This window comes from Sardina pilchardus, chromosome 13, assembly GCF_963854185.1.
Source record: "Sardina pilchardus chromosome 13, fSarPil1.1, whole genome shotgun sequence".
Taxonomy (NCBI): Eukaryota; Metazoa; Chordata; class Actinopteri; order Clupeiformes; family Clupeidae; genus Sardina; species Sardina pilchardus.
The window spans coordinates 5,007,024-5,031,049 of record NC_085006.1 but is presented as its reverse complement, the minus strand read 5'-3'; the positions used below and the strand labels follow the sequence as shown (position 1 = coordinate 5,031,049).

Sequence of the window (24,026 nt, the reverse complement as noted above, 5' to 3'; positions counted from 1 at the left end):
ACAACAGGTCAAAGAATCTTCATTGTCTCTGTTCCAGTGAAAGTGTTTCCTGTGAAAGTTGAATGAACGGTATAAAAACAGTCAGCAGGAAATGTCACTAATGTATTTTTCTCAGTGAGAAGAACATGTCAATGCTGTATATCAATCAGAGACTCTTGAGGTCAAATGCCATCGCTCCACATTGGCAAAGGACCTTTCCCTTTCTTTTTCTTTTCATTTCTACAAAGAACAAAAAACATGATGTAAGTGGACAAACTGTGTGAAAGGAAGAAAGAGCTCGGTAATGTGAGAGGTCCAAATGACCTATGGAGTGCTCTTCCTGAGGAGCGTAGGGGGGTGAGGGGGGGGGGGGGTGCAGAGGGAGCACATTAACCTGCCAGCACACCCACAGCGATCTCTCTTAACCCATCTCCCACCACCCCCAGCCCTCCACGCACAGCAGACAAAACCACAAGAGGATGTGCCAACAGCCACGAGTCCCACTTCACTGACCCATGCTCACTGAGAAGATGTCGAGAGATAACTGCTTATAATTAGACGCAGGCATGCCGTGAGTAAGTGCGGAGTGCCCGAGTGCGTCTCCAGAGCTTTTTATGGGAAATAGGAGTGGCTTTGCAAAGGACCCTGACTCAAGTGTTGGGATCGGTCAAACGACTTCACTCGTGCTGAGGAGGACGACATTAATGGAAAGTTGGTCTTATGTTCTGCCACAGTTTTGCCAACCAGCATGTAGTAAATGTATATGCCAGAATGGGAATTATTGCGGAAACATGAGAGCTACAATGTCTAGAGGGGAAAGGAATAAAGCAGCAGGAAGCCTTTCCCCTATCAAAAGTGAATACCATACTTCACATTAAATATGGATAATAAAAGAGAAAATATTCATACTTTAGCACATCTGTATGCGTTGATGTGCATCGTGCGAGTGTATTGTAGACCACAAAGTGGACACGCAAATGCACACGAGAGACAGCTGAAACCTGACTAATAAAGGTGTATCTGATCTGCGCCATGTCTCCGGTTGCCTAAGGGTTTGCTGCCAGAGCAGCAACAAATGTGTTTTTGATCAAGCTGAACTGCAGGCAAGACTGCATCAGAATTCAAATAAATAGCAGGGCAATATTTAGAAAAAAAACACTGTTATGTGAATAGCAGCATATCATAATAACCAGTACAACATTTGGCCACAGTGTCTCACTATCCATAGACCAACACTGAATCCCATCAATGCCATGTATGGGCATTACATAGACGCTGTCATAGTAGAGTGGAACTATATAATGGAGTGTAGTGATGCACTCTCACAGGGCTTGTTCCTTTGCCAAAGCAAACCTGAAGTGGCCCCCTGTTTGCTGGACCTTACTGTATGTTTGTCCACCCATGCCTTCCCAGTGAGGTGGAACTCTTGGGGCTGTCACAACAAAAGTAAAAGGCACACAGTAAGGGAGACAGGAGAAGATAGACGATTGATTTACTATTAAAACAAGATTTATTTTTTTGAGGATGTTCATTATAAAGTGTTCAAATATAGGCATCTGAGGTATATTTGTCTGTCCTCATACAGATTGAGATGAGATTGGAAGGAGGGCTGCAGTGGTCATGAAGCAAATCAAAGACAGGACACACAGGCACGCACGCACGCACGCACACACACAGACAGAGCCACACAGACAGAGCCACACACACACGAACAGACACACACACACTTTTTGGAGTATGACATAGAAAAGAACCAACACGATGTTTACTGATGGGAAAAAAGGCTGGCATATGTGCATGAATCAAACACACACACACACACACAGACACACACACAGACACACACACGCACACACACACACACACACACAGACACACACACACACACACACACACACACACGCACACGCACACGCACACACACACACACACACACACAGACAGACACAGAAAGATAAGAAAAAGGGCAGAATGAACAGTATAGGTATGACAAACAATTGAATGATGGATGCAGACAATACAAAAATTTAAAAATAAGAACTAGAACAATATTCTGTATGATTGTCAATTGTATTACTGCCACTTAAACATTAGACTCTCTGTTCTTTCCCATTATATTGGGCCAGTGCTTCAAGAGGTGGATATAACTAATTTGAAAAGAAATGAGCATCGTGGTGCACAACACAAACCACTGCGTACTCACTGGCCCTTGGTTTTTCATATTATTATATTTGTTTCTTATTTCTGACATTAATGTAAATCAAAGGCGCCCCTTTATAAGCATTTTTGGAAACATCACTGTTTGTATGTAATCAGTGTATTTACAGGCATATTTATCTATAGATCACTGAAATATATATATCTACATCTATATATACTCTTACTCATAAATTCTTGGCATTAAAAACATGATAAACATGTATATGAATCCAATAAGTGACTCATTGATTCCAGCTGAAGTGATCTGCTTTGTGCTTGTGATATGACATGTATGCTACTGAAAATCCCCATCACAGCTTGACAACATACTGCCATCAAATAAAGCTTGATTGACAATTTAAAAAAATAAAATCACATTACTATCATCTTCAAAAATATCAACAGCAAAAACACACGACTGGATACAATTTCATCAAGTAGACTTAAATACTTTGAATAAAGTCAGTGAAGGCAGGCTATAACACAGGCACGTGCCTCTGTACTGTTAGCATAATCGAGGTCCGCTGAGGAGCCCTAGCCTACCCTGTGGAGAATGGGACCTTCCCATTCAAGCCTTATTGGTCTAGTGTGAAGTGGAGAGATCTTTGTCGTCTTGCTCCAGAGTGTGTTACCACACTCGACATGTAGTCTGAGGCACCATGGCATTGTTCTTCTTACATTTAAAAGCTCTGGCAAATTCTGGAAAGTTCTGCAGTGACCCCATAACTCTGAACGCGGGGAGGGGGAAAAAAATCACAAAATAGACAAATATCTCAGTTGAATATCTCTTCAGCTTAATTGTAGGTTACTCTTTAATAAATTAGGCTTTGTAGGCAGCAGTTTTACCTGAACTCCCCTGGACTGTGGTCATCTGTTTTGATCGAGTTGGCAGCATGCTCAGGTCTGTGAGTGCCACACCACACCTAATAAGGACATTTCAAAGGTTATTGTAAGTTAATATTTCAAAGCTAATACCTAAGCACAAATCTATGACCTTTCTTAACCAGATCTCACCTGTGCAAAGTTGAGGAAGAAAAGTTGCTCATGGTTGAGGTCAATACCTGGGAGAGGCTTTTCAGTTCCGTGTTTCTTCACATAGTTCTGATAAGCCTGGAGGAACAGTTCTCAACTAGTCATTTCAACAAGCTGAATAAACACATACAGTGAGTACACTGAGATTTCTTCCCTACTTTCTGGGTTAAAGAATGTTATTTTATGATTCTTCGCCTGACAGGACAATCTGGGGCTCATTACAGTCTTAGGGGACCAAGGTTGGAACCACTAAATGGATCCAATTCCATGAGGAAGATGCTGACGATGGGCAAAGCCTTGGGGTGCTTCCACCAGCAATAAAATTGGTCCCAATTGCCCCTGTCTTATGCTGCCCTGTAATTAGTGTGTCTTGTCCAAATCCTTCTTGTTTAAGTATCTCTGACATCTTCCCACTGTGGGTCAAAATGAGGGTCTTTTATGTGTGATCGCAAAATTTTACTGGCCAAATCTTCCCAGCAGAGGACCAAAAAGCTGCTTTATCTGGAGTGAATACCAAGAGTCTATTCACCTACTGTAGCACAAAACGAATACATTGGGCTTATGACTGTGGAAAAAATACAGATAAAGAAAAAAGATAATTGGTATAGAAATGTCTGAGTGTCTGAGTCAGAGTGAGAAAGATGTGCTAGTGCTTTTCTCACCTGATAGGCCTGGCGGATCCCCCCATTATCTGCAATGTTCTCTCCCAAGGTAAGATTCCCATTGAGCTGAAACACCAACAGACAGACAGACAGACACAGACACACAGACACAGACAGACACACACACACACACACACACACACACAGACACACACACACACACACACACACACACACACACACACACACACACACACACACACACACACACACACACACACACACACACACACACACACACACACAGAGAGAGAGAGAGAGATGCACAGGAACAGGATAAGTAGGTGGTGTGGGAAGATGGGCAGAGGAAAGAAATAGGAAGATTAGAGCTGAGCTGACCTGAACAGACACTACCAATAGCACTGCTTTTTCTAGTTCTAGTAATGGAAGTGCCTGAGGAGAGAGCTCAAGGACAGAAAACGACGGTCTTGTTCTGTCTATGTGTGGCTCTGAGCTGCACACTAGCCTAGATGCAGGGTATAGCATTACATACGCTTTGTCCATTGGCCAAATCCCAGGAGTAGCGGCCATACTGGTCCACAATGCACTGCGAAAGCTCCTGAAACTTTTGAGAGGAAGAAGGACTCCACCAGTCTGTCATGTCCCCATTTTTATCATAATTCCTTCCTGAAAGAAAGAAAGAAAGAAAGACAGAAAGAAAGATGCTGTCTGTATGTATCTCTCATTGTCATTTTCTGAAATAAATGTACGTGCTTCACTCATTTTCATTTTATAAAATAAAATGCACGTGCTTCATTTGCCTTTCATCTATCTTATTAACTTTTTATGATTAGTAGATATGGCTGGCTGAGCTGAGCTGGCTGAGACACTTTGGGGCATGTAGGCTACTGTATGTGTTGAGCTTGGTAAAGAAATAATGAGATCCTGTGGATTAACAGGCTGTAGCGGAGCCTCTTACCACTATCATCAAAGCCGTGTGTGATCTCGTGCCCAATCACCATTCCGATTCCTCCATAATTTAGGGAGCGGGCTTGACCTTTGCCGAAAAAGGGAGGCTGCAGGATAGCTGCAGGAAACACTACAAAAGGGAAGGTGTCAGTGAACAGATGTTACTCCTCAAAAGCTAGCTTTGACTTTTTCAATTCGGAGAATACAAAATATGACAAAAACTTTAATCTTATTTTTACTATTGCTTTAAAACATCTTACTGATTTTTTCCCCGAAACACTTACAGTGATAGGATAATGTAGCTATATCATCTACTATACTGTATGTGGGTCTAACTGAGACTGCTTTGACACCAGATGCATTCAATGAACCAACTAGCAGAACTATGTAAACACAATAAATTGGGCATACAGAAGGCAATAGAAAAAATGCTAAATCCTCTACACACATCAGAAATAAACATTGTATCTAGGGAATTATCATTTTATTTCAAGAGGTAGCAACAGCACCTTTTCCAGGCAGCCAAAATAGCAGAGACATTCTGTTACTGTTACCTATTTGGTTTCTGCTTGCTGAATAAAAGGCATTCACAACAGCTGGCCCTGTAATCCACCTTAATGGGGGAAAGTCATAGGACAATGCACATTCAATACAAATAGCTTATACATTACTTATAGCTTTACATTACATTTACATTACAAAACATTACATTGCATCGCATCACATTGCATTACTTACGCCCAATTGAAGTTACTTTGACTTTACTACAGACAAGGGGAGGACATACAGCAGAAGGCTAAGTGCACCCATGTGACTGTGTGCTGTGTACAGTATGCGCTGTGTGAGTGGATGTGTTGGAGAATGAGGGACCTTACTCGTCTTTGTTCACTTTTACCCGGAGCTTCTTCATCCGCTTCTTCTGAGTCATCTCGGATGTCTTCAGCGTGTTCTCAAAGTACTCGTCTGCACTGTAGTTTAGCTGCTCAAAGCAAAGGGGAGATATTCAGGAAACACTCTCAAATACCATGATCTTTTTATTGATGCCTAAAACTAGAGGCCCTTACTATGCCTAATATCATCATTTGGGTTAAAAGAGATGATATGACCCCAATCTATAAATCAGATCAAACAGCAATACATACATCGTGCAGTTTGAGCAATTAACCTCAAATGCAGCTTCTGATCACAGCAGGCCACTTACACCTTCATATTCCTTATTAAGGTAGCTATCATCCATGATGTTTTCTGAGTAGCCGATCTTCTCGCTTATGGCCAGGGCCTGAGGGAAGACCACAGAGAGGTGAGCTGATGCAGCAGGGTAAAGGAAACCCAACGCAGAGTCAACATCTCCTCTCAGAAGATAAATAGTAGACCATGCATTAGATTAACTCCAGAAGTCCTGTCTGGGAACATCATCTCTCACCTTTTTAGCAGCTTCCTTTTTGGTCTCCGAGTCCATCCATGGGAGATCATTGAGGTTACTGATGAAAACGTCTCGTATCTCAGCAATCAGCTCATCCATCTGAGACACAAAAAAGACACACTCACAGGCTAGATCTTTAAACGTTACAACATGTACAGTACATTTGACTGAAGCAATAAATTAAAAACTGTTTTAGATAGAGAACTAATTTCACATCGACTTCACCGAGTCTTATAAATATTTGGTGTCCGTATGAATGGAAAGGACATTGGGATTTGCCATACATTAATGGCTGTTTAAATCTAGCACACCGATTGAGACTTCTCCCTGCCTGTCATCACAGCCTCAAAATAGCCTTGTGCATGAGAGGGATGATAGGCCGTACTGTACAGCATGTGTACAGTTCAAATGTGCTCCGTGTGACTTCAAACAGTGGAACGCGCTCAGCATAGAGGCCAGAGAGAGTTCAGAGAAACAATAACAAAACACTCAGACATGCACACACTCGCACGCACTTACACACACGTGGCTTATAATGCTAAATATTGTGGACAACCCATTGTTATATATTGCAGTGAGAGAGAGAGAAGAGAGAAAGACAGAGAGACAGAGAGAAAGAGAGAGAGAGAGAGAGAGAGAAAGAGATTGAAACCGCATAGAAGGGCAGTCAGCCTGTGAAAAAAGAGCAATAGATCTGTAATGACAGGTGCCATAGACATGCAGTCCTCATACAGGCGCGCACACACACACAAACACAAACACATAAATCAGCACACATGACAGCCAAGCTCAGCTTACCATGCTTTTGCTATCTTTTGAGAAAGCCTCTTCCACGTACAGTCTACCCACTGCGTAGTCCATGTGGGTGTTGACATAATTGGCACACTGCTGCCAGATGGCGGCTTCAGATGTGGTCCCATAGATGGCCTGCCGGGGGAGTCCAAAGGACAGTGTGGTCATTCACAGTGTCATTAGTCTGCTAACCAGGCGCTTATCAGTTAGCCTCCTCTTGTTTTTAGTTCCAACAAATGAATGGCTGGGCATAAATAGCTGTGAGGCAAAGGACAGTAGAGGAAATGGTGCTTTAGCTGATGTTATTGTTGTGTCTGGCAGCTCACCTTCTGAAGTGGCTTGCGGGTGTCTCTGTATGACTTACTGAGCCCCCCAACCATGCTCATCACAAAACGCCAAACCATGTAGTTCTGGATTTGTCTAAGGGACAAAACAGTCATTTTTACCATCCTAGTGCAGTGCTGAGCGCTCGTTTAAAATGTGCCCACAGGCAAACTGCATCATATGCTCATCATATTGTTGCTAAACATTTCTGTGCCTTTAGGCACATCACAACCGGAGGCAATCGCCATATTGTTGAGGTCAAGATGTAAATGTCAACTTGTAACATCTTCCACATTTCTTATCCAAAACAACTTCACATTTACCATATATGAAGCATGTAGTCAGTCAGATGAAGAGTTAGGGAAATATGCAAAGAAAGCACATTGGTATGTTTGTCATGGAATGTGCCATTGCCCAATACTGCTGTAGCAGTCCCCTATGACTTACCTGGTAGAGTACTTATTAATAATAGCATTAAGTTTTCTGAGGTAGTTTGGTGCATACACAACAATGTCTTCAGCATCTGTCACAGTGAGGTTTACTGTCTCCATGATTTTGTTGATGAAGTGAGTCCAGTTGAACACCTGGTGAGAGAAAATGGCATAATTAAAATGATTAAACATTTATAATGTGTACAACATGTTTGCACTTCATATTTGAGAGCATGACACAAAGAGGCCGTTGTGCTGTTCTGCTTACACCACTCTCAAATTCCAAGGTGAAGTTGACATTCATGGCCCCAAGATGCATCTTGTTGTAGATAAGTGTCGGGTTATTTCTCTCCTCTGATGTATCTGTTGCCTGGGAAGCAGGAGAAAAAAATAAACGGTTGTAACAGCGGAAAGCTCACACACACACACACACACACACACACACACACACACACACACACACAAAAAACACAGAAATAAGACAACGGTGCTCACATTAGCCATATCTTGTTCTAGCTGTATTATAAGGTTGACTTCCTCTCTGATGGCAGTTTCATTTATCTCTAGACCTCTGTCTGAACGCATCAGTTTGGCCACTTCAAACATGAAGGTTTCGTAGGCATCGCACACCTGGGGAAGAGATGTACTGTTGTTAGCATCTTGATATTTCTGAGACACATTCATGGATTGACAGCTTGCATGCTAAATAATGTACCACACTAACCACAGCCTCCAGAGGCTCTCCTGAGATCTTGAGGTACCAGTTTTAGTGGCCCACTAGGTGGTACATTAATCCACTTCCCCCTCCCACTAAAGCATCCCCTATAGTCTCCCCTGGAGACAGCAGACAGTAGAGAGCCCATCTCTGAATATTTATGTGTTACTCTCGTACCCTATTTAAAGTGGGAGCAGAACTACTATGTGAAGCTGGACTGGAAATACTTCCATCTGGTTTGTGTTTTTTTTTTTTTCCTTTTTTTTTCGGACAGCAGACCTAGATAATATCCTTGTGAACATTTAGAAAAGTAGGTTTAGTTTTGTTCCACTAATCATAGCATCACGTTTGGGGGTTGGATTACTAAAATAGGACGGGGGGGGGGGGTGCTGGGTAAAGGTTGATGAGCTGGGCAGAGCCGGCCTCTCGTGGACATGGACAGAGGAGCATAAGGCGGCTCTGTGGGCTGTTATCTCCATCTCTCGTCACAGCTGGGGGCCTCAGACATGTGCATGGCCATCCTGCTCCTAATGAGGAAACCTGAAACTGCTTACACAGAATCAGATTGAGCAACAAACTGAGGTTGGCAGAGGAGAAATGTCCCACTGCTTATGTGAATAGAGCTTTCCTTAAAATATGTACTGAATCAATTGGTTATTTAGCCTGGCTATCACCAGACCAAGCTCAAACTTTTTTTAGATTGAACATTAGTCTGGGGAGTCTGCTCTGTATTTTCTGCTGCACAGCAGCATAATTCTAATTACTGTACGCATTTCGATAGTCTTTCAACCAGTCAGACCAACCAAGTGGATAAGCCAGTTTGTGATTGGTCTCCGCAGATTTGTAATGGAAGCTGGATAGAAAAATGTGGAGGTTTCCAGCCTGGGCTGCAGGACAAAATCAAATTGCCGGCATATTGAACAGGGTTTACCCAGTCTATTGTGTACATGCATGTAATCATAATGCACACCATATGGGCAAACCAGTATTATTTCACTTGTGTGCTATTGTGTGCATTGCTGGTGTTGCAGACATACCTCTTTATATGGTCCTGAACACACATAGTAGTCCCTGGATTGGAGGCCTAAACTTGGCTGATCAATCTGGCACATGAAATAAAACCACACAATCATCCATTCACTGTGAAACAGTGACATATTATACAAGATCCAAAAGACCCAATCACAATAAGTATCAGTGAGCACAAGGATAGAGTAAAAGTACACTGAAACTGCAGTTACGCTCTATCTGGAAAACCAACCTTATTTTATGATTATTTTTCTTGGCCGAAATGTTTCCACAAGGTCTGTCTAAATAGATTCCCCCTCTCTATTTGTGTGTGTGTGTGTGTGTGTGTGTGTGTGTGTGTGTGTGTGTGTGTGTGTGTGTGTGTGTGTGTGCTGTTTGTCTGTCTTGTCTTAAATGAGAAAGACAGACAGGAAAAGAGAGGAAAAGAGAGAAGGAAGATGGACCACTTACAAGGACAAAAGATGGACAGTAATGGTCGAAATGCTCCCTGATATGCACGGAATACTTACATGAATGATATGAGAATTGGAGTCCCTGTCATCAGTGCTGACAAAAAAATAGATAAGGACTGGTTTCAAATATTTCTCATTGAGTTTGGCTATGATGTCTTCTGCCTTCCATTGAGTTCCTGAAGAGGAGGGGAAAACATTAAAATTCCTCTGTAATGAGAAACATGGCAACTACTAACACACATTTAACAAGTAATACATCCTGGATACCATATTTGGTGTCCCAGTCGTCTGTTGCTATTGGCCACTCGAGGACATCTGGCAGCACGGACAGTAAAGGTGACCCTCCTCGTCGCTCAATGAGACCTGTCAGGAAAATGCAGTGCAGATGAAGTAGATGCAAAATCTTCCCCATTGAGTTTTCCCTTGTCGGTCTAAATATACCTAATACATTCATAAATATTAGATAAGATAGATTAGATAGATAATAGCTCACAATTCAATGTTCAAATGAGTTCATGATTCCATAACGCATGGATGAAATGCAAAGCTACATAAAGGGCTAAAGTCCAAGACTATAGCCTACTTGGTGAAACAAAGCCACAAGTAAGACCATGGTCTAACATGGTCTACAAGTACTGATGCATCTTAGATATCATTTCTGGATCATAGGCAGGTGTAGAACACATGACCAGCTGCTTACTTTCATTGATGCAGGACTTGTAGAGCACTCTGGCTTTGGTCAAGGCATTACTGCTGTTGCTAGTGTCTTGTCTTTCTAGTACTCCTGCATTGAGACAAGAGAAAGTCATTTTGTCAGAAATGTCATTTCATAATCTTCACTATTTTAACAAAACTATGACATTTCTAACAGTATACACAACTATGATGCACAGTTCTGAAGCGCAACAATCTCGTGTAATGTTTTACCAACATTTACATAACAAAGAACATGCAAATATCTCTGTCTGGTGGAGTATTGTTTACAACTCACAAATCTTATAATTGTTGATACTCTGGTAATGTGTGCGTGAATGGTGCACTATAATCTGTTGTAACCAGCAAAGCTGAACATTATGAAAACACAATAAACAACACATTAATTCATAATGAACTTTGCCTATGAGTGTAACTGAGGGATGAAATCCTCCACCTTTAGTCATCTTTTCAGTGTCATCAGCTGAAGGTAATTGGCACACATTTCACACAATAGGTGGTTGAAGGAACAACAGACCTACAAATTGAACTTGTCTTTTCATGACTATGTGCATGTTGGTCTATCTGAGGATAAATCAAGAAGAAATCAAGACAGTAAAGATGATTCAGTAATTTTGCTCACAAAACCTTGTAAATTTAATTTAATTTAATGTAATTTAATTAACCTTGTATTTTAATTAAATACATTTGTCAAGGTGATACTGCATGCAAATGTCACATTCTAAAGAGATCTTTTCTTTCATCCAACCTTGCATGCTGTGCAGTCCTTTGAGTCTCACTATAACACGCTATATAAATTAACTTAATGTTCTTCCTGTCTCGAAACATACACCCATTCTCTCTCTCTCTCTCTCTCTCTCTCTCTCTCTCTCTCTCTCTCTGACACACACACACACACACACACACACACACACACACACACACACACATACACACAAACACACGCTCAACACAAAAATAGTGAGCCTTTCCATTCATGGTCCTGGAAAGCAGTATATACGCTCTTCTTTAGTTTTAATTGGGGGCAGAGGCAGAGTGAGGGGGCTTCCTGTAAAAGGGCACACATCTTGTGTGTGTGATTGGATTACCGACCGCCTGGGGAAGGCAAGGCAGGAGTCCCTCCAGCTTCAAAAAATCTCCCCCCTCCCCTCCACCCCTCTATGTCTCTCTATCTCTCTCTCTCACTGACTCACACACACACACACACACACACACACACACACACACACACACACACACACACACACACACACACACATTCTTTATCATATACTGGACACTGCTGGACAACACTACAGTAATAGGCAGCATAACCTAATAAAATTCATAAAAAAAAGCTATCTCTTTTGGCATTTCAGCTTGACAATGATGTCCCCAAAGAACAGACTAGGGGGCGCATTCAAGTGCAAATCATGTATACAGACACATTTTAAGCTTTACAAACATCATAAAACATTTGGAAACACTTAATGGCAGCCACATGACATCTAAATACACCCTTTATGATGAACTACATAAATGTTCCCAAAACTGTTCATAAAAGTCATAAAAGCTGTCAACTGTGATGCCACAGTCATAACACATTGAAGAAAGAGATACACAGTATAGCAAGTCTGTAGGAAATTATGTAGGGGGGAGAACCATAATGTCGGCTGCTGCAGAATCTCCCCCTTTCTACGATTATAATGGAACACAATGCAACATGTGGACAGCTTTACAGTTATGTTTGAGTTTAACTGTAAAGCTTGATTATGTGTGTGTGTGTGTGTGTGTGTGTGTGTGTGAGTGTGTGCGTATAACATGTTAAGACAATGACTATTACAAATCAGATGGTTTATAAACAGTTGCTTTGCCATGTGCTTATTGCCATGAGGGCCCCACTTCACTTGTTCTAATAACAGAGCATCATGGTCAAACTGGCAGACCAACCAGCGTAGCAGCCAGAGAGGGAAGGGAAGGCTTCTAGTCCAACAGCATGGAAGCATACAGGCATCTCAGTGAGAGACTCACAGTTGTTGAAAAGAAGTGTTCCATTATGTTCATTTGTTTTGGGTTGGCCTTGACATAGACCAATGTTTCTGAAGTGGTTTGTCTTTAACTACAATCGTTTTTTTTTTTCAAGAGATTACTTAATATTCTATGATTTGATCTTCATTTTTAAAATTCCCTTTATGATTGTGTGATGCATTGTGTGATGTGTGATGTGATTGCATTCTTATTCGAGAGTGGGCTAAAAAATCCTGTCTATTCATGACTTTCTCAATCCAAATATGACTCTAATCAGGACACAACCATGAAAACATTCAGGACCTCTCCTACCTCAGTGGGCACTGGTCATCTGCTTCTGACCAACCACACCCAAACTACCACAGGAGCCTTTAACCAAGGGACAGCCTTACAGAAGGACAACCAAGAGGGCAGAAATATTTTCTTTCTCCATTCTCTGTTTGCCACTGATATCTGCTCTGTGTAAAACCAGTGAAAGAGCTTTTTTTGTTATCACTTTTGCTTGAGGGTCTCCTACCCAGACATTACCTTCCTGCCATGGCTGCTATCTCAGACGCCACACATATGAGGTTGTTATGGTTAGATATCCACACTTGTGTATTCTGTATGCTATAAAACACTGGATTATGGACACAGTGATACAGAGATGCTACGCTTAAGCTTGACATCTTATCCAAACATGTGCTATGATTCTGGACTGGACTGGACAATGTGGAGAACAGACAGTGCAGTACAGGCAGTGAAAGTGTATCTACCATGCCATAAAACTAAGGCACGTCTGGATGAACACCACAGCACTCAGCCAACAAAGACTTCACGCTGGTGCTATGACAGGCTGCATCCCCCAGAAGCCAGGTGGGCAAATAACATTCTGTCAGGAGATCCCAAAAGCACCTGATGTCAGAAACACAATAACCATTTGTCTGACTTGGACAGCCAGTGCCACTCTTACACCTATCTACAGCAACAAATCGATAGAGATGGAGAATGAACTTGAAGGCAGATTCTTCTTTTAGTGTTAAAGGCTTCGTTTCAAGCAGCAAATGAATGAGGGCACTGATCAGTCAGACGATCAGCCTACTCCCGCTGGGAATAAATCCGTTTTTTTTTCACGGCAGCTTCTTTGAGACACTCTGTTGTCAGGTCCAGCATCTTCACTGCTGGGGTAACGTGATACGCAAACCTGTTGTCCACATGTGGTGGCCTCGTACAACCCTGGACTCTGGGCTTCTCTTTTGCTCGAGAGCGAACAGGAAACCCTCCTCTCGGCATCTCCTCCATGCATATGGAAAAGCCTTTCAAACCGTACCATGCCCTTGGCATTGGACTTTAGGCATTCCACATTAATATCACTATTTGATCTGGCACGGCTGCTCATCCTCTTTGCAGGCTTCAGTGGGCTCTTTACAGAAGAGGAAGGAGTGAAGGAAAGAGGAGACGTGACTTGTCTCAGGACATCCTTTTATGACGTTCTGCACTCTGACCAGCATTCAACAGAGTCACAAAGAGAACAGTGTTGCTACAACCAGGAGTATCAATACAAAATGTTTTCAGTCAAACTCTAAATTCCATGACTGAACTTTACGATGTCTCGAATATCTTTCAACCGAGATGTGGTAAATCTGTCAATGCTGCAGATATCATTTGCGTCTCTTGTCCAAGTGTTTGACACACTTAACTCTTCACTGGCACTGGAAATGGGTAAGCTTTAATGCATCAATGTCACACCCTACCCATACTATCTGGTCTACTGACCTTTCATTTGCCCACCTGCTGTCATTTAGCTTTTTCATATCCCCTGAACAATATTAAATGTCATCAGTATCCAGATAACACACTATTCTTTGCACACAGATACTACACACCAGCCTCATGTGAGTAAACTGAGATAAAGCTTCCTTGTACTGGGGGTGAAGAAGAAAGGATCAATCATGGACTTTCTGATGATAGCTGCCTGATCCTAGCCGTTTGGCCTGCTTGACAACCATATCCATAATGTCCAATCTGGTCAATCGGAAGCGCAGGGATTATGCCGTGTGCTTCAAGACCTGTAATATGCCATCTGCTAAATTCCACAACATTGCCACACCTTCAAAAACTAATAGTGTGAGGCATAAGGTAAATACTTCATTTCATTCCAGTATATCTCTCTCACACACACAGACACACACAGACACACACAGACACAGACACACACACACACACACACACACACACACACACACACACACACACACACACACACACACACACACACACACACACACACATACCCACTGCAATCGACCACAACATTCCTGCCATTTAATAGTTATTCTTCCTTATCCAGAAGTTTGGGAACTTGTTGGCACAACAGAACATAGAGCCAAAAACATCAAATCTATCTCTATCTCCTTCTCACGCCACTCCTTTCTACTGTGAAACAGAGCAATTAAAAGGCACACAGAACAGACTTTTTGCACAGTGTGCCAGCCCTAAGGGGAGAAGACAACCATAGTACAAGTCAGCTTTCCATTAATACTTAAGTCAACGTAGTTCTTCTGAATCATTGTGGCATCCAAAATGTTATGTTGATTACCTGTGGTGGTAACACAATGTTTCTATGCAATAAGCAATATGAAAATTTGCCATCTGTTGTAACATGTTTAGTTGTAAAGTCATGACCAGAGGGTTCAAGTAAGCACTAGTGTTAATTTTCTGAATTGATGAAAGGAAAAAAAGTCTGTATTCTTAAAATATGAAACAATCATTAGCCTACAAATCAAAAATGTGTCTTCATAACCTCAATCTTTTGTTTAGTCAAAAGAAACAATCACCAAGGTCAGAAAAGTAGACTTGACGTTCACTTTTACTTTAAGAAATTATTATTTTAAAAAAGCCCTCTAGTCAAGTGTCCCTCTAATCAAGTGTGGTTGAATTACAATATGCTTTGTCAACAACAGAAGAAAAGGATAAGGTCTGTCGCAATAATTGTTTTTCTATCAAAGGACACCTTGGAATTGAGTGAGACAGACAGAGTGAGAGCGAGAGAAAGTACACATGATAAACAAAGAACAGAAAAAACAAAAGCGCTTGTTCTTTTGGACAACAGGAAGAACAGCTGGCATGGGGAATTACAAGGGACAAAAGAGTGAAGGTCTTGCCCTTTGCACTCTCGTGCTTACGTATATATTGCTCTCTCACGTTCATAACTGATAGCCCCGGTGGTCACAGCTAGGCTGAGAAAAGCTTAACACATTGCAGCATTCCACCAGCCCTCAGCACCATGGCCCCCACTGGCATGAGCTCAGCATTGCTCAGGCAGTATGCCCTGCATGTAGCCGTGCTCTCCTTTCCCCTGCATCCTGAAGCTGAAGGAGCAATCCCACACCCCGTGGCACATGTTACCCTTTCAAAGCCATCCCGCCCCCTCCCTGGGGTGCAACAGGACCCTACCCTGTAAATCAGCATGTCAGGTTGGTGGCTAACGAGCTACGCTTTCTTGACCCCTGCTCCCAGAGGCTTCAACTGTGGGCAATAACGTTCAGGTGCTGGGGCCGGTCAGAGGTGTGCTTCCACATCAGCCCTACTGCTGCCAAGTTCTCTGTACTCCAAAATGGCTTTCATTTTTGGTGGTCAGTAGATCTGCCTTCAACACTATTTCTGGAAGCCTTCTTTTCTTCCAGACAGAAGTAGGCCAAACAGAAAAATAACCCATAACGGTGGTTGTAAATCACTAAGGATTTGTTGAGTGAAAAAAATAAATATTCTAGTTCTGCACACACACACAGACAGACAGACAGACAGGGCTACAGATATGAACTGTGGGGGCTTGTTACAGTGTCTGGCAGTTTTGAGACAAAATGTATTCGCTAAGTGATACAAGTCAAACATTTGCATGACATTTGCTCATTACCTTTCAACACCACGGCTAGCTCGTGTCGGAGGATGTCAAAGGTGCTGTATCTGGAGCTGGTCTCTGGGATGATGTTCTTCTTCAGCCAGCCTCCACATGCATACTCGTAAAAGTTCTCACAAGGGTCCACTTTGGAGTCCATGTTCTCAATGAGGCGCGCAGCTGCAAGGGTAAGTACCGACAGAGAATAAAAAAAAAAAACAACTGCAATGAGGGCAAACAAGCATTGCGGGACAGAGAGAGCACTATGAACATCTATCTATAGAAGTTTCTTTAGAGTAGCATGGTCGAGAAATGTATTACTGTAAGAAGGCTATGACAGTTCCATGAAAGTACTGTAGGAATTTGTCAAATCCCAAATCTACATCCTTGCCAAATCTACATCTCATCTTAATAGGCCTACATAGTATGCTTTTTACCAAAGAGTACTGTATGTTGCAATTTTGAATAAAGCATAGTTATTGTGTATGTTGCATTTTGGAATATGGTGCATAGTTATGACATTCAAATTCATATCATATTTTTTTCATTCAGAAAAATGAAGAATCATAAAGCATTGCACTATTTCACTCATCACTCACACTCACACAACACTCATCTTAGAATTGGAGATGGAAAGTATGACATTTTCCAATTCTGTTACATGTATCTGCAAATATGTGGTGGCCTAAATACCAAAGTGGGAGTCTCATTCACCTTAATCATACCATGTCACTCATATACAGTATGTATGCCCAGAACAGCATCAACATCAACATTAACAAGACAGTGCAAGACAATCGGAGGTCAATTCAGACACAGGACTAAATCTTACCAGACTGGGTACAATCTGCTGTGGTGCATATCCCGCCTAAAAGACAAATGAATAAAAACAAGGTGAAACATTGCCACAAGTTATTGCAATGTCCTGTTTTATTTAAGATTGGACTATTAATACCTTTTTTAGATAATAATTTCTCTATAACAGTATGTATAGTTGTATTTACATTCTGAAACGTCTTTACAATATTTGATTTTATGTGTATGATTACATGTATCTATGACAATGATCAACCTTAGAGTAAGGTATGTTTATACTCAATTTAACTGAGTATCCTAAGGTATCACTATCACCACAATCATGCTCCTCCAGGTGCCACGTTTTGCTTGTTGGCATTCTGCTTGGCAAAGCTGTTCACAAATTAACTCGGGGGAAAATGCTGATGAGGTAGAAGTCAGGCTTGCCTTCACATATTACTGAGCAGTGCTCCAATGGCTACAGCACTAATTATTGAGAAACATCCAGACACCATTTAGATAGATTTTGTGTTTTGTAAACCAGCCCACTAGGCACTTTAATTTAAATCAACAGGGAAATGGCATGTCATATACTACACCATTCACATGAAATGGCAGGTGGATTACACATTTGGACCCGTAGCAGTCACACAGCCCATCACACAGACCACTAACGCTGCACTTTTTAACTGGAAAACAGATTATTTACACAGATGACAAACACACAAGTGTTCACTTTGTCTTTGCACAACCTATCACACCAAGCCATCGCCTCGCTAAACCTCAGTACACTTATCTTTTGAAAAGTGTGAAAAACACATACCTCACACCTTACGTTATTACCCAAGAATGGCCATTTAGGAATGGCAGGGATTGTGTCCATGTGAGGGCCCCTGGCCCACACAGACAAAAGAGCAATATGCTATTATTGTTGTTGCTGTCGTTATTTCTCACTCACCATTGTCTTGTGTGGCAAACAGGATGCTTAGGGCTATGACAATGATGAACAGCAGACATACAATTGTGATGAGGCCAATCTCCAGTGATGTCCACCGAGGCTTTCTCATCGACTTAGGGGTGTTGTCGGCCATCATCAGCACTCCGTCAGGTGATGCCTGTCCCAATTCACCTGTAATAGACCATAAGGACACAGTCAGACAAAGGCAGAGTACTGTAAGTGTTTACACAGGCATTATGGAGGCCTGTCTAAAACTAGCGAGCAAACAGCACCACTGGCACAGCACTGATAAAAGGAAGCTAGCACACTCACTTTGGTATTTGGCGATATAATTGCTGTAAAGCCTGCTCTCATATTTGTTCAGAGCTTCTGAGCCAGGGCACAAAACAACATACTGACTAGCTTAGGTGTGTTGGCTTGTGTGTTATCTCCCCTTCCCATGACCATATACAGTAAAAATGAATTTGAGGATGTTTTTTTCTAACCTAGCTTCCTATGAAAACATCCTGATTTGTGAGAGTGATGAGGGAAAAGACTGCTGAACACAGACAACGATCCTTAGTCTCTAAAGATGAGGTTTAGTCTTCCTTCATTAATGCCAATGCTGGCTTGCTTCACGATTTCCAGACAAATTAGAAATATGCGGGGGAAAAAGTCTTGTCGTTTGCTTTATACTAATCTCCACAGGCTATTACTCCTTGCATCAGCAGTGTCACACACATGCAGGCTCTGTCCCTCTTGCTCCGACCCAAACACACACACACACACACACTCAAACACACTGACTGTGGAGCTGTTGTGCTGACACAGCTTTGCAGATGGACAGGTCTTGCTGAGTTTTGGCTGACATGAGAAGACCCCGACCTGAGGACAAAGTCTTACAAACTCTCTTTGAGTAAAAGGCCTGTTCTATTCCAAAGATTCTACTGAGAGGAGAGAGGCCGACTTTTGGCAACATGGCAGTCCAGTCAGAGTTGTTTTTTAAGCAGTGTGTAGATACTCAAGACATGGCTATGGATATTAATGTCTTGGAGTCTGTTTAGTCAGAAACTATCAAAGCCATCCACATAAATGCCTTATTTAAAAGGGCTGCTTTTTGAAAAGATGGAACACAGTTGGGGTCTAAGACATGTACGCAAAAGGGTGACTAATCGCTTGGAATGAAGGCTGCTGTGTGTGTGTGTCTTTTAACACTGAACACATTTTGGTGATCCGTGGTTGGCTCAGTGAATGACTTGGCATGAGCGGTTTGCTTAGGTGGCTTGATTGCTCCATCTGTTCTTACTCACATGGACATCCTCATTTTAAGTTCCAAGATACAGCAAGTGGTGGTTTGTCACCTAGAGGGGGTCCTCGTTCTTACCGCACTGTGGCTGGGATGAGGTCAGCACTAGCTCGGAGTCTTCCTTGATGAGAGAGGAATGATGACTGGGTCATGGTCAAGGAAGACAGACTCAGATTGTCTTAAAAGAGCCCTGTGATTATGGCATCGCTATTAATTAAATACGGACTTTGAAACATTCGGCCCATCTAATGGGAAAGCAGGACACTGTGTATATCTGCATTCAAGACAAAAAATAAAGTTCCAAAGGGCATTAAAAGCCAAGCAGTACTTAAAAATCTCTATAAAACGCTTACATGTTGCTGCTCCTTTGCTGTGAGGTTAAGCCAAGCTCAATTTCTTCGACTGTGCGTAGATTCTGAACAAAGCTGACAATTTCTGTTTATAGCTGAAAGTAAAACTTCTTCGAAAACTTCTAAAACTCATTGGAATGTGTCATGCTTCAGGCATTAGCATGCATTAAATAGGACTTACTACTCCAAAGATTGTTGATTAGCCAGGTAAGTCTGTGGCACCTTAACCTCCTCTTATTCCAGTCACTCATTTATCACAAGAGCAGTAAGGCAACTGCACATCAAATAAAGTGAAAACAAAAATTCTGGCGTTGAATCCCAATCAGGATTAGTAGCCTGAATCGGAACAGTACTTTTTATGTTAAGTGAGGCGACACACACAAGCACACACACACACACACACACACACACACACACACACACACACACACACACAGAGCCAGACAAACAGACGGACCCAATTACAAGCCTCTAACCTGAGGCCAGGGTACACAACACTATTATAATTGTATCTTCCAAGAATTCTGCTTGCATGGACTGTGTATGTAGTGTGTTTGAGGTAGTTTTGTGTGCTTAAAAAGTAGAACAACATATTAGAGGGCATATTATGTTTAGAATGACTTTTATTGCATCTTCTTCCTTTAGTGAATTGCTTGATAAAAGCCATTTGTAAAGGGCTATTGCTTACTCTGAAGATAAACAGATTGGCTGTCCTAGAGAGAGAGAGAGAGAGAGAGAGAGAGAGAGAAAGAGAGAGAGAGAAGCTGATTTAAGATATGGCTAGAAAAACAAATGTGTTTACAAGAGAAACAGAGGGGTGACAGGAGTTGAAATTCAAGCACTGATGAGGTGTTTTCCTCCAGTAAGTGGTCTAAGAACCCCACAAGCCGAGACGCCAAATCACTGGTTAACTGCTGCACAGAGCCCCGCATTGACAGCTGCTGGCAGTATGAACTCACCCAGCGAGCACACTCACTGGGAGCCAGAATACCCCCCCACCCCCAGCACACACACACACACACACACACACACACACACACACACACACACACACACACACATACACACAGAGTCTCTCTCCCTTTCTCTAACTCAGTTACACACACACACACACACACACACACACACACACACACACACACGCAGAATCTGTTCCTTATCACCCACTATCTCCTCCTAAACGAGATGAGCAGGGGGAGTAAGTTACTACACTCTGAGAGTTTGGAAAGGATGTATCAGCTGGGTTTCCAGGTCATGCTCATCTGCCATTCATTAACACCCTGTTTGCAGAAGACCATTTTCACTGCTAATTGGAAGAAAAGTGCACCTGACCTGAAATGGTTAGGGTTCTCTTAAGCTCAGCATTGTATTGATGTTTCAGCGAAAGAAAGAGAATGTTTATGGATAGCACCTAAATGTCTCACAAACCTATACTTAAAAGCTCTCATACATTCAATACTGCATTGTTCTCTTCAGAAATCAAAGGCATGAAAGAAGTTCCATGAATACAACCCAAAACAATCCACTGTGATGCCGCAAAGCCAGTACAAAGTTGCAAGCCAGTTTGAGCCACCCTAAGAAACACTACATGAACAACCTTTTCTTCTTTACAATGTAGAGCAAAAACAATGCTGACACAGAAATACACATAAACTGTGTTTATATACAGAGCAAGGAGAAATATATTGTATATTTCAACTGTTTTCAATTCAGAACCCTGTGATAATGTTTTGTTTCAGCTCTGATTTTACAGTAGGTCTCCGTGGTTGACTAGGGTGTGTGTGTGCGTGTGTGTGTGTGTGTGTATATAAGTGTGTGTGTGTGTGTGTGTGTGTGTGTGTGTGTGTGTGCGTGCGTGCGTGCGTGCGTGCGTGCGTGCGTGCGTGCGTGTGTGTGTGTGTGTGTGTGCGCATTTCTGCATGGTTGTGTGTGGTGTGTCTATGTGTGGAAATGAGGCAATAGCATCACAAAGCCACAACGCATCATTCTGACGTACTTCCAAGAATCCATGAGGTTATGCTTTAGGACAACCAAAATACTTCTCAATAATATAACTTTGGCCTACTAAGGCCTCCCAGGGACGCCATAACTGCATGGCCTATTCATCCACTAGCCAGTCTTTAAGAGTGGACACATCCCATGCACATTCTTTTCATCTGGACAATGCACTGGACAGCAAACAGCATTGCAGATGAACATTTGGTCAAACACTTGTAGCTTCTATGGTTGTTGCCTTGACAATCATGCATAATGAGGAATTGCATTACGTCGCAATGAGATCTCTCGACCCCTCAAAAAATGTCGATTCATAAACTGAGGGTTAGGCTACTTCCAATTATACTCAGAGACGTACAGTATACACTTTCAAAAATAAATCCATTTCTTCCTGGGTTCTGCAGCAGTTTTCTAACTTCATAAAAAGTTCAAATACTTAATATTTAAAAAAAACAAAAAAAAACAAAGATAACATAAATCTATTATAGCAAGTCCTGACGGTGTTCAATTTGGAACTGATGGCATTATGGATGGAAACAACAGTTGCGCTTTGGCACTAGGCTACATTTTAATACAAAAACACTCGAGCCCACGATAGAAGCCTAGGCTATGTAACAGCAGGCTGAAATGTTAACACCGAACATATCTGCTACAGCCTACCTGCAACGGGCATAGGCTACAACACTGTCATTAATAACGGGCGAATGATACACTGATTCGGGGTAGCCTGTAATACGCGGACTTACCAGGTGTCTCTGGAAATTTTCGGTCGATGATGTAAATGGGCATCACAAACCAGTCAAACGTCCATTAAATCGAAAAAGAGAACGTCTTGATAGACAAGTTGGCATGTATCAAAAAGTGAATTGATAACGGTAACAAATCAGTGTGGGTCTCCGCGGCTAGAGAAATACACTGCGTTCTGCCCAGCATACAACGAGGGAAGGCTTTTCTCCTACCTGTTAACAACGTGACATCCCTAACCTCTAATCACAGTGTCGCTGTTATAATGTTGCGTGTGTTTGGAAACAATGTAGTCTACTACACAACACAACATAACTACGTCGAACGGTAAGTGCAAACGTGCCTTCGCAGGGAAGTATTTAAGTTCTCCCGGTGGCTGATGCCGCCTCCCCCCGAAAGGCGGTATTTGTAAGTAATGCTGTCAACGAACTGGAGCTGCGTGAACATTCGGTGCGAGTGTTAGTGTATGTAGCATGTATGACTGGAAATGCTCCTCTGGCAAAATGAGTAAGAATTAAATAATGTTATTTCTGTTTGCCATTGAGCAAATATTCTTAATTGTTTTAATATGTTTTCTCCTTGAGCATATTTGGTCATGTTGTTAAATTGACATGGAGAGTATATAGCCTAGTAAAACTGTCATAGCTCGAGGGATGGGGGATGGAACTGGCTATGATGGGAGACTAAGACACTAACTCATTGAAATTGAATTGAAAATTTGAATCTGCGGCCTCCCGCTAGTATGATGTGCTGAATGTGCAAAACTAAAATATTTTAAAAGTGAAACCAGCCGTTTCATGATGCAGCCTAGATAATGAAAGATATTTTGAAGAGACAAATTAAATCAAGCATTTCCTTGAGATCTGCCAATAATGACACAGATCTAGTTGCTGTTGTTAATTTCGTAATGTTATTCAAAATGAGTAGGCTGCTGCCAAAATCTCTTTGATAGATTTTTACTTTCCAGTGAAATTCAGTGTTTGACTGAACTAGCAAAATTCTACTGATGAAATTAGACTATGAAAATTGTGTTTGAATGATGTCATTTACAGGTTGTAAAAAGAATGCAAACAAGTAAGGGTCTACATACACCAGGTCTTTAAGTGGTATGTATTTTAATATCCTGGAGGTCTAGGAACAATGTGGGGACATTTCCTAAAAAGGTTAAGTGGAAAGTAAGCATTAGGGAGGGAGACTTGTGTATGTTCAAAACATGTTGGTCAGTAAATCTCACTTTATGTAAAACAGTGCAGCTCGCATTAGTGTGAATTCAAACATTTGAATGAGGTTGCACGGCGTTGTCAAGTAAAGGAATTTTCAGAAGGAAAGCCAGCTTTTACTGACAGGTCTTGAC

General features: G+C 41.9%; 1 protein-coding gene across 1 annotated transcript; it reads right to left on the bottom strand.

The window, feature by feature from the left end:
• Positions 1-1,470: 1,470 nt before the first annotated feature.
• On the bottom strand, positions 1,471-22,998 carry LOC134099922 (neprilysin-like). The gene is made up of 23 exons (XM_062552955.1): positions 22,675-22,998; positions 18,299-18,469; positions 17,378-17,413; positions 16,564-16,725; positions 10,648-10,731; positions 10,215-10,310; positions 10,005-10,123; positions 9,504-9,569; positions 8,247-8,381; positions 8,020-8,121; positions 7,768-7,904; positions 7,323-7,416; positions 7,003-7,131; positions 6,205-6,303; positions 5,983-6,060; positions 5,657-5,760; positions 5,336-5,394; positions 4,792-4,911; positions 4,366-4,499; positions 3,873-3,938; positions 3,193-3,288; positions 3,025-3,101; positions 1,471-2,906 (listed from the first exon to the last, which is right to left on the bottom strand). Exons 1-23 carry the CDS (start codon positions 22,715-22,717, stop codon positions 2,807-2,809), a joined length of 2,307 nt encoding a protein of 768 aa, XP_062408939.1. The 5' UTR covers positions 22,718-22,998; the 3' UTR covers positions 1,471-2,806.
• Between the last annotated feature and the right edge of the window lie 1,028 nt (positions 22,999-24,026).

Excerpts from the sequence above, each read along its gene's own strand:
- LOC134099922 (XM_062552955.1), bottom strand. The coding sequence starts at position 22,717 with ATGCCCATTTACATCATCGACCGAAAATTTCCAGAGACACCTG. Across the intron at positions 10,124-10,214 it reads CGACTGGGACACCAAATATG|GAACTCAATGGAAGGCAGAA; the intron begins GTATCCAGGATG and ends CCTCCTCTTCAG. Across the intron at positions 5,761-5,982 it reads TTAATAAGGAATATGAAGGT|CTAAACTACAGTGCAGACGA; the intron begins GTAAGTGGCCTG and ends TGCTTTGAGCAG.